This window comes from Chaetura pelagica, unplaced genomic scaffold (genome assembly GCF_000747805.2).
Source record: "Chaetura pelagica isolate M959 unplaced genomic scaffold, ChaPel_1.0 scaffold328, whole genome shotgun sequence".
NCBI classification, from domain to species: domain Eukaryota; kingdom Metazoa; phylum Chordata; class Aves; order Apodiformes; family Apodidae; genus Chaetura; species Chaetura pelagica.
The window spans coordinates 696,498-707,079 of NW_009954216.1; the positions used below are offsets into that span (position 1 = coordinate 696,498).

Genomic DNA, 10,582 nt, shown 5'->3' on the forward strand with positions numbered 1-10,582 from the left:
AGGTCAGGTCTTTGTGAGCACAGCTTAGGTTGGCAAGGGCTGTTGCCTTCATGGCTCCTGCACTCCATCATGCCTTCTAAGCCTTCAGGAGCAAGGCCCTGGAGGCCACATGATTTCACTTGTGTTGTCTTTCAGCTCTGAGTGGGGTTTTGACTTGAGCTGCTGCTGTGCACTGTACCCAGCCAGGTTTGGGGTTGTTGGGAATGGGCGCGTTTCTCGTTGTGCTGTTTGCCAGTACAAGATTTTGATAGAGTCATATCAAAATGATTTATTGAGTCACCAAAAAGCATCAGATCCATGTTGCTTCTGGGATAGGAACACTTCAGGAGGGGTGCACAAAAACCCAACAGAATGAGGAAGAAGGACACTTGTGTTGGTGGGGACTGCCTGCCCCTCAGGTGCAAGAGTGTCTGCAGTGAGGTGCTGCTGGGGGAGGTGACAGCAGTGGCCTCTGAACCATTCTGTTCTGTTGTGCAGGAGACTGAAAGTTGGAGTTATGTGATTAAATATCTTGTCACAAGAAGTTCCTGTTAGTTCTGCTTGTCTCTACATGGGTTAGAGCTTGGCCCTTTCCATTAGCACTACTTGGACCTTCAGGCTTTGGAAACACCCCAAGGGACCCTTATGCCTTAACTTGGTGTTTCAGCTCCTGGGCTGTGTCTGTCATCCTGAAATTTGCCACTTTTCCCACAGGCTGTGACATGAAAAGGGCAAAGATAAATAAAGATAAGTCAGAGAACAAGTTCTTTTCCCTCTTCTAACTGCTACAAGGAGACTGATAAAATATTTGTTTCCACAGTATGTTGAAGGCCCTTTCCCAGTGTCTTGCCTCCCCTGAGATTCCCCTGACGTTTTCCAAACGACTCCTCAGCAGCAGTGGCTGGTGGCTGCTGCTCATGGACCTGAGAGTGGTGCAGAAGAGGGAGGGGTGCCTGGTGGAGGTGGGGATGACCACATTGACTTCGGGCTATGAAGGGCTACTGACTGTCCTCATGTCAACTTAGTGGAGAGCAGCTGGGAGCAAGTGATGAACTATATCCTCTTGTGGGCTCACCTCCAGGAGATAATGTTTTTCTAAGGCACAGCCTGAGGAAGTACAGAAGGTGCTCATTCATAAAGACAGAGCAAACTAGGAAAACATTCAGTTCTGCTTTTTATCAAGACAATAACCCTATCAGCTACTGCAAGTAGGTGAAGGAAAAAGACTATCTCAACAGTCCCAAAGGGCTCCTTTGCCTTGTAGCACTTCTCCCAAGCGTTGGTCTGTACATCTGGTGCTTGCAGTCACCAGGAAGTACACAGAAAAATGTATGGAACTTTGCTATAATGAAATTCCTCCTAATGGCTTCAAATTGTATGGAATTTGAAATGATTCTGTGGCTTGAATTGCATGGTAAACTTCATGAATTTCAAAGAGCAGTAAAAACTGAGAGTACTAATGAAACTGTGGTCTAGAGAACCTGCTCTATTTTTCTTTTTTAATATCTGCAGATACAACAAATGAGCACTGCCTTTCATCTTCTTACCCACCCTCTCCAGGGCAGGCTGGGAGATTAGATAAGTGGCAAGGACACTGAGCAAGAAACAGCTTGGGAAGGGAGGAGTAAAGCAAGGAACTTCATGAAATTCAGTGCAGCAGGCAGGTAACACTTTAATCACTTTGGCAAAGATGGAATGGAATGAGCCTTTGGGTGCCAGGGAATGATACACTAGCCAGGCAGAGACAAACTCCTGGAAACAACCCATGTAACATCAAGCAGCTGAACCTGGAAATCCAGGCTGAATTTGCCTAATGTGTTAAAATTCATAAAATACATTAGTGCAGCATCTTCAAGCTGATCCTCAAGTGGAACTCTTCCTCTACACCTGTTTCTCTCCCTGTATCTGTGTCAGGATCTCCACAGGGGATTACTGCATAACATCCAAATACTTGCAGAACTCCCCAGGAAAACATGGAGTGGTATGACTGCTACTAACTGGTGTTGGTGATCTGCTGTCCTACAGAGAGAGGAGAGAGCTGGTGCAGATGGTGCTGGAGAAGTGGAGGAGCTCCAGCTTCAAAGGCAGGTCAAGCCATGAAAGAATCAGTGATGTGAGTAAGAGCAGTTTGGGGATTTCCACCAATACATCAAGGCTGCATAGGTGGGAACAAGTGGGTATGAAACACAACATGAATAAACTCTCTGTGGAGTTAATAATCTATCGTGTTCCAAAAAGGATTGCATATTGAGACCTGCTATGCTAATTAAATTGACTTTAGAACAGGTTATCATAGACACCAGACACTTCAGGGACAATTAATAACAGTTATTCTAATATAACATTTCTGTAGACAGGACCTTTATTTGATAAAGGAAATGTGTATGGAAAGGAAAATAGCCAAAGACACATCAGGATGACCAACACATAAATTAAAAGGCATTAAAGAAATAAATAAGGAATTAGCAGAGTTGAGGACAGCACTTACATTACTGGGAGCTTTGTTTATTGTGGACTGGTAATTGCTGCTTCGTGCATGTGTCAGGGGAGGAGCTTGTAATTACCTTGATTCATTATTTAATCACTTATGATTTGGCCACAGAAACCCAGAATGTATCCAGGTTTCTTCACAGCCCCTTGGCTGTATGGCATGTTTTTACTACATGGCATCCACAGCCTCTGTAGTAATAAATAATAAACTAAACAGTTTCAAAACTCCAAGCAAACAATAGCTTGGTGCACTTGCTCCTATTAAGAGGTAAAGAGGAGCAACAAACACTAAGAAATAGAATGTTCACCTCTTCAGAGCATCAACCACACTCCCTGATGTCAAGTGAAATGCAGACTCCAGTGCCCAATGTAGAGCACAGGCCTCCAGGCTGAGCTCAGCAAGACTGAGAAAATAGGGGTCTGCACATTTTAGCCAGGAAAGATGTTCTCAGCAGCTTTCACTAGGGTTAAAGACAGAATCCTCCTGGGGACATCACTGACCCAACCAGACCCATTCCAGGGAAGAAACAAGGCAAGGACAAACAGATTTTTAACAAATTCATCCTCACTCAGTATATGGTTTTGTTGTGTGAGATTAAAAGGAATAACTCTCTTACCTGCCAATTTTGCTGAATGTTATTCATGATAATTAATGAGGCTGCTTATTACTTAGTTAGTACTTCTGTATAATTATACTTGAATACCAAACTTTCTTAAAATGTAGCAAAGCTTGTAACATCCCCCCACACCTGTTGAACACCAGATCCTTAGTTATACTGTAATTAAAAAGAAGACCATGATACTTACATTTTGCATATAATAGCAATAACCAGGAATATGCAGCACATGGACACACAAAGCACAGCAAGGATCCAGGAGATGGGATTCTCCAGTTTGTTTTGCCCTGAATTTCAAGAAAAGAGAAATATTTCATTTTAGTGCAGATTATTTTAAACACACTCTTAGAAAATATTTAATCAGCTGTTTTATGGGAATATATTCTGTGATTATATTGACATGCAAATGATAAAGACTTTGTACCTAGTCAGCAAAGACTCTGTCTGCTGGTAATCTCAGGCACAAATGGTTTGTTTTGCTGCCTTCACACATCCCTTTGGCCTCCCACCTGGGTCCACAGCACTGCCAGGCCCTTGGGAAGAGAGGCTCAGTGACCTGACCACTCACCCAGGGCAGGGGGGCTGACCAGACATCTCATTAATTAAGAAAACTGGGCCTCCTTATTAGCCTCACACACTTATCTGGGAAATACTGAGATGAGACCAACTTTAAGACCAGCAGACCTTCCCTGAGGAAAATACTGGCCTGGGCTGCCTGAAGCAGCAGAATGTGATTAAATCACATTCACTAGAAATGGGGGAGAAAAGTGCAGTAAACAGGAGGGTGTTGGGGACATGTGTTGGGGTTGTTTTTTTTGGTGAAAACCAGGAAGTTAAGAAACTCAAAAGATAAGAACAAAGGAGGATGTTTAAGAAGAAACAGTTGATAACGTGCCATGATAAGGAAACTGTTATTTCCAGAAAAAACATGTTCAGCAAGTAGGAAATACAGAACAAAGTGGGATAAATTGTTGTGTTCCAAAGGTGCTAAAGCCATGCTCTTCTCCCACCCCCCTGACATTTGAGAGTTCAGAAAGCTCCAGTAAACTAATAGTTGACATGATCATTCATGTAAACTTCCAGCATGAACATCACACTGCATTCCAGGGAAGCACATGTGAAAACTAAAGGAGTAATGCAACTAAAAGTAATGCAACTTACTCAGAACTTAGGCCTGAGCTAGTTTAAAGCAGTCTCTGAAAACATAAGCATATAAAAATATAACACAGTCTAAAAAAACCCTTCCACATACCCAAACGTTTCTCTGGGAGACTATTTTTAATGTAACACAGGTTTAACTACCCTTGGCATCTTCACATACCTACTTTCCTGGTTTCTATTAAAATTACCTGCTGTTGTGCATGCTCAAGGTTGGGCAGCATTTGGTTTCCGGCAATGTAATAATATTCACTACAGGACAGAAGCATGTAATTCTTACCAACATAAATAATTTCACTCCAGTCACTCCAAAATCCTCTTGCAGAACACAAGTAATGGTTGGCTCTGATTTGTACTGAATACCTGCTGGTCACATCAACCCGCAGTCTGAACTCGTTTGAGGATATTTTCAGGGTCTGTTTGGAAAAATGATACTGTACCCTTAGAGGTTACCCAAAACTAAACAATTCAAAAAACAAACTTTAGTCCTGTTTATCTTTTTATTTTTTTAATGCTCCTCTACTAGATTAACAGTGAGCATCTGGCCTTGCTTTTGAAGGAAGATCTCTATTTTTCTGGATGTATTTGCTCTCCTAATACACCAATATTTCAGGGCAAATCCTTGAAGATGCCCCATTTTTGCATTCTTCCTTCAGACACTTCTTGCTGGACCTTCAGAATTGTCCCTCCTCTTACTGTTCTGAATCCAGATGCATAAAACTGAGTAACTCCAAATTTTGTCCCTCTCTCTTGGGGATAGTTGTTGCAGACAGAAATGACATCCAGAAAGAGAGGAAAAGAAAAAGAAAACTGAGGCTTTGGCTTTGGTGAGGCCTGGTCACAAATGGGACACAGGCTCTACCAAAAGTCTATCACTTCAAAAATATACTAGTAGCAGGTTTTATTTTAAATGTTTTAAAATACATAACATATCCATGAATATAAAGCTTTTTTTTTCACCTGGTTGCATAAAGGCAAATTCCAGCTGTATAGGACAGCTCAGAGACAGGAATGAGATGTAATATTTGGGCATCAGAGAAGCAATTAATTACCTGCTTGTTACCTGACTTCAAGTTGAAGAGGTAAAATTCATATTCAAAACATTCTTTTTGGAAAGGAGAAATTGGCTTCTCCCATGTGGCCACGAGGTCATGTTGCTCTAAGAATACAGTGACATTTCTGGGAACATTCACTTTCTCTACAAAAAGAAAATTTGGGCTGGTAAGTTACTTACAGAGCAATGTTTAAATACTAACAGTTGGAGCACTTTATAACCTGAGAGTAGGACCTATAATCCTTGAGTTTATTTCACATTTTTTGAAAGAAAAGATAAGGATTTAGGAATAACTCCATTGGAGAAAATAGTTAAGGGAAAAGTTTTTTAAAATCCACTTAGAAGTTTTAGGAACTATGTTACTGGGAGGGAGATTTTAGCAAATTAATTTTCATAAAAACATGAAATTACTGATAGAACAGTTAGAAAAACTTATTATTTTTTTTTCCAGATTAAAAAAGAAAAAAGAAAAAGATGTAACCAGGAAAGTTACTGGAAACTGGAACAAATTTAAAAGAATGGATCAGCAGCTATTATGGGAATGATTTCTAAGAAGGAAGTAAGTCTCTTGTTTTATCTTAGTGAAGCCATGAAGAAGGAAAAGCAACCTGTTTACAAAAAAAAATAGTGAAAAGGCATGGGGCTGATGATGGAAATTAAATCATTTGGGTGGATGAAAGATGATGTCTTGTCTGAAACTACCTTTTATTCAACAGTCTAATGCCTTTCTTTAAAAGGACATGGTTACCTTGAACATCATGTGTTTTCTTCCTTTCAAAGAAAGACTAAAATAAAAGGTAGTAGAAGCTGTACTTGAAGGTATTTGGACTAAATCAATTGAAAATTACTATTGGAAATAATACTTTTGCTAACAAACTGAATAACAAATGGTATTTTCTGTTTTAAAGTTAGTTAAAACAATCCATTTCTGTCTTATAATCTCTTCCAATTACATTAAGATGTCTAAGCAAAAACAGCACATACTTTTACCTGCATCAAGAACTATTCAATCCAGTAACGTTCTCTCATAAATCTTTTGAAAACCCTGCCATGTTTTTCATTTAAAAAAAAAAATAAAATAATAATAATTTCTACTTACCAATGGCATTTTGGTTAAACAGTTGCTGAAAAGGTTTGATTGCAGCATACTTGCTAGAGCCATTAATATGTATCACAATGAGGTTGTCAATTTCATCAGGATCAATACGAGTCACTGAAAATCTGCACTCAGTATTCCTGCTCCACTTGTCTTGGATATAATCTTGACATCCTTCAGTGTATGTTTCATATCTAAATGAAAACACTTATGAGACATGATGCTCTTAAAGAAATCCATTGCTGACTAAAATGGGAGAAAACACCAACCTGTAAAATAGGAAGTACTTGGTATCTTCTGGTGCCCCTTGGCCAGGAAGCCAAGTGCAATGGAGAGAAACAGCACTGGAAATAGTGATGTGAGTAACACAGGACAAGTTAGTGACAGATGTTTCTGGAGCACCTACAGAGCCAAGAAATTATTAAGCAGAAACAAAAATCTTATTACAAGAGTCATGAGAAATTCCTGTTTCTAGAACATTCTGATTACAGTCTTCAGTCCATCATATCTGTCCATTGTATCCAATTCTCTTCCTTACAACAGGTCTGTCAGTTATGGATGGAGGAAGATTCCCAAACAGGGTAAGCAAAGCTGTACGGCACTGTGTGTCACTGTATTTCACATACACCAAGGCAACAGGAGCTTTTCATATCCTACAGTGTATGAGAGTAGATTATCTTAGCCGTAGCAAGGAATGGTTAGGAAATTTGATGTGGGTTTTCCTTGTTCTGCACCTCCAGGTTGTGCTCCTGGCTCCACAGCACTAGAGAAGGGCCTGAACCAAATAATTTTTGAGAATCGGTGCAGCTGGCAGAAGGGAGACTGCCGTGTTTCTCAAGTATTAAACCTGTCACCTTTTCATGTCTAGTCCCCAGACCAGGGCAGAACACAAAATGCAGATCTCCCTTGCATTTTTCCTTTACCTGGCAGAGGCAGGAGTTTTTCCTCCACCCAGTCACTCCTCATCAGAAGGTCATTGTGGAGAAGTAACGTCCGCACGCGTGCGGAGAAGCCGTTGTGAAGTGGAGCCGTTCGGACGCTCCGAGTCCTCTTTGTGTCATACTTGAATTAAGCAAAGAAAAAGCTCAGTGAGCATCACGCATGATGGGAGGTGAATGAAGGGGCCTACAAAGACTGATTCAGTCCTTGCAAAGAGGCAAACCAGCCAGCCAGCTTAACTGGTTACATTAAAAGTGTATAAAGCCAGAGAATAGCAATAACCCGCCCAGCTTCTCAGGGAGGACAGCAGGACCCCTGTGACCCAAACGTGTCTGTAGCACGGAGCTGTGGGCAGACATGCTAAAGATACCATGGTGTTTGTTTGTGTGAATTGAGTGAGCTGGCTTGAACAGGGAGCAATCCCTAAAATCCAGCTCCCTCCCAAGATGAAGGCTGCAGAGACTGCCCATTCCCAGGCTAACCCTGTCCCAGCACGGCTGTACTCAGGAATCTCTCCAGTGCTCCCAGTATTTCCTTATGAGGTAAGAGAACAAGTGATTCAATTTGTCAGTTGATCAATAGACATATTGTGCCTACTGCACCTGCTTTGCTGCAACAAGTTTTTTCCTTCTTAGGATACTGGACCTATTTTTTATCTTACCTCTTCAGGCACAGGGCTTAGGATTTTCACATCATATCTGATGGTATAGTTGTTTTTTTCTTGATTAGGGTTTGGTTTCCAGTGTAAAAGTACTTGTGCTAATGCAGAGACTGTGAGAGTGAAGTTAACAGGTGGGAAAACCTGAACTGTAAGGGAAAAACAAAAATATGCATAACACAGTAAGCCAGTGAATTCTTGGGAATAACAGCTGTTCAGAAGCAACAAGCAATGCAAGCAAATAATTTCATTTCAATATCATATTCTCTCAACAGCTTCTTACAAAATCTTTCTAATACTTGAAAAAAATCTTTAACAACCAAAACTGCATTAAATAAGAGTTTACTTAAAAGTTAGCTTAAAAAATTGTTTTTTATAACAGTTTCAACTTGAAAATCACAATGATATATTACATTTGGTTTGTTAATTAGGTGCAGGCTTTTCAACTTGTTTGTCATAGCCAGACAGACAGATGGAATCTGCACTGAACAGGCTGATCAAGTGATCAGCCCTAAGAGCAATCCTCACCCATATAAGCCTGCAGAAGAGCAGAACTGGGGGCTTTCTGAGGGAAGAACTTGTATGTTAGGGAAGAAGCAAAATGATGAGCAAAGGAATTAAGCACAAAGGAAAGAAAGATGGGAGTGGTAATTTACGTGACAGGACAAGAGGGATTCCTGGAGTTCATATGGAAATGAGTAAGATTTCATGCTGGGGGAAAATGTTAGCATATAAATAGCAAGGCAATGAAATAATCAATATGCTCCACTTCCATTTCTACAGTTCTTCAGAGCCTGTCCTCCCTTATCTGCCATCTTCAAGGCAGCTGAGATACATCAGTCCCCACTTCTCCCTGATTTCAGACTCTGAGGCCCAGTAGTTCCATTTTCAAGCATGCACTTTGCAATTAGGAAAACTGCCTCATGAAGGAGCAGAAAACCCCCAAACCCTGAAGTGCTTCCTTTAAAATATTCCCTGTTGAGATGCCCACAACAAATGGTTGTGGACACACCGAGGACACTTTGTGTCATCATGTTTCTGCAGGTAACTGCAGATTTGTTCCTGGAAGTAGCATGGCCATCTGGAATAATGCCTTTGCTCCAGCTGGTTTAAATAGTTGAATAAACCAAGCCATGAACTACAGTCCAGCCTAGAGGGCAAGTGGCATGGGCTTGTGTCTACATGGTTCTTCCTCCTTTGAGCAAACATGGTACTTCCTTCTCAAAGCTGGCCAGAAGCAATCTAAGTGAGACAGGGTACAGCTGTCCCAGGAAGCATCTGAACAGTCTGGTCATCTGTGGTCCTGTCCTCATGGCATGCCATGGGCTGTTTGATTCACGTGTAGGATAGTGCATTTGAGCAAGACACAGAGGGGCCTTGGTCCCCCACCCACTGGAGCCAAAGCTTCATGCTGGCAGGAAGGAAGATGAGGTACCTTCTGCAGTCCGAAGGGTGTCTGGCTGAACCAGGGTTGTTGTCCAAAGGAGGATCAGAAAAGCTCTTCCCACTCTGGCCATAATCTCTAGATGGTAAATGAGGACAGCCACATACCAGCTTCTGTGCCGTGTCACCATTTTACAGAGGCCAAGAGCTAAAAATGAACATAAGCCCAAGGGTTAGAAGCACAAACCATGGAGCACGGTATATCCACATGATCAAAGGAATGGAACTGCTGCCTTGCAAGGGAATGACTCTTCTCCTTTCCTTGCAGGAAGAGACATCTCATCGTAGCTACATTTAATACAGGTACCACCAACGACATTTCTTTTTGCTCCCTCTTTGAAAAAGCTACTGGCTTCAAACATTGTCATGTGTGGACACTCAGAGCAGCAGCCACGGAATTACAGCATCTCTCCATGGAGAGGAGGGAGTCAGGTCCAGGTATATTGGCTTTCAGTAGAGTCCCATTTACTCCAACTACAGAAATAACCATATTTTTAGCTGCCACTGTATATAAATTGGCTACTTACTAGAATTTACTTTCCAGTTCCTATTTCAGTAAAGCTCACTAAAGAAGCAGTCTCCATGCTCACCTCAAGGCTAATTCACCAGTGTTAATTATTTGGTGTAAGACAAACTATTTTGTTTGTTTCTAATTTAAACGATCAACCATTTTTAATGCTTAAAACCAGAATGCTCTTATTCTTCCTACAGACTATTTCATGAAGTACTGGGAGAAAAAAAAAAAAAAATCTGCACGTAATCATTCATGTATAACCTGCTATAAACAACGTGGAAATGGAGAACAGCAGCTTTCCAAAATGTTCCTAGCAAAGAGAAATATGCCCTCCCAGCCCAATCGCACAGCTTCCCTGGGGCACTACAGCAATTGCTTGTATGGAAAACATAATATTTTCAGATGGTAATGAGCAGAGAAAGCATCTTTAACCCATCAGTTCTCCCTGAGCCTCCAATAAATAACCCAGGGACTGGAAGCACTCCAGTTGATCACAGTTGGAGTAGTTCTGCTGTGCAGTCACTGTTTCTCAAAATGGAGTATGAATGCTGAGCTCATTAAAATGGCACACAATTTGCAGTGCTCTCTGTGTTTCTAAATGCCCAAACCCACTCAATGTCTATATTCATATTTT

General features: G+C 41.2%; 1 protein-coding gene across 1 annotated transcript in view; it reads right to left on the bottom strand.

Moving 5' to 3' along the window:
- Positions 1–9,508, bottom strand: part of IL5RA (interleukin 5 receptor, alpha) — a 12,536-nt gene extending 3,028 nt beyond the window's left edge. The window contains exons 1-8 of the mRNA XM_010003368.1: positions 9,427–9,508; positions 7,995–8,140; positions 7,318–7,456; positions 6,664–6,796; positions 6,398–6,588; positions 5,297–5,442; positions 4,525–4,660; positions 3,277–3,373 (exon numbers count right to left, since the gene is read on the bottom strand). Coding sequence (XP_010001670.1) covers positions 3,277–3,373; positions 4,525–4,660; positions 5,297–5,442; positions 6,398–6,588; positions 6,664–6,796; positions 7,318–7,456; positions 7,995–8,140; positions 9,427–9,508 — 1,070 coding nt within the window. The remainder of the gene's footprint in view (positions 1–3,276; positions 3,374–4,524; positions 4,661–5,296; positions 5,443–6,397; positions 6,589–6,663; positions 6,797–7,317; positions 7,457–7,994; positions 8,141–9,426) is intronic.
- Between the last annotated feature and the right edge of the window lie 1,074 nt (positions 9,509–10,582).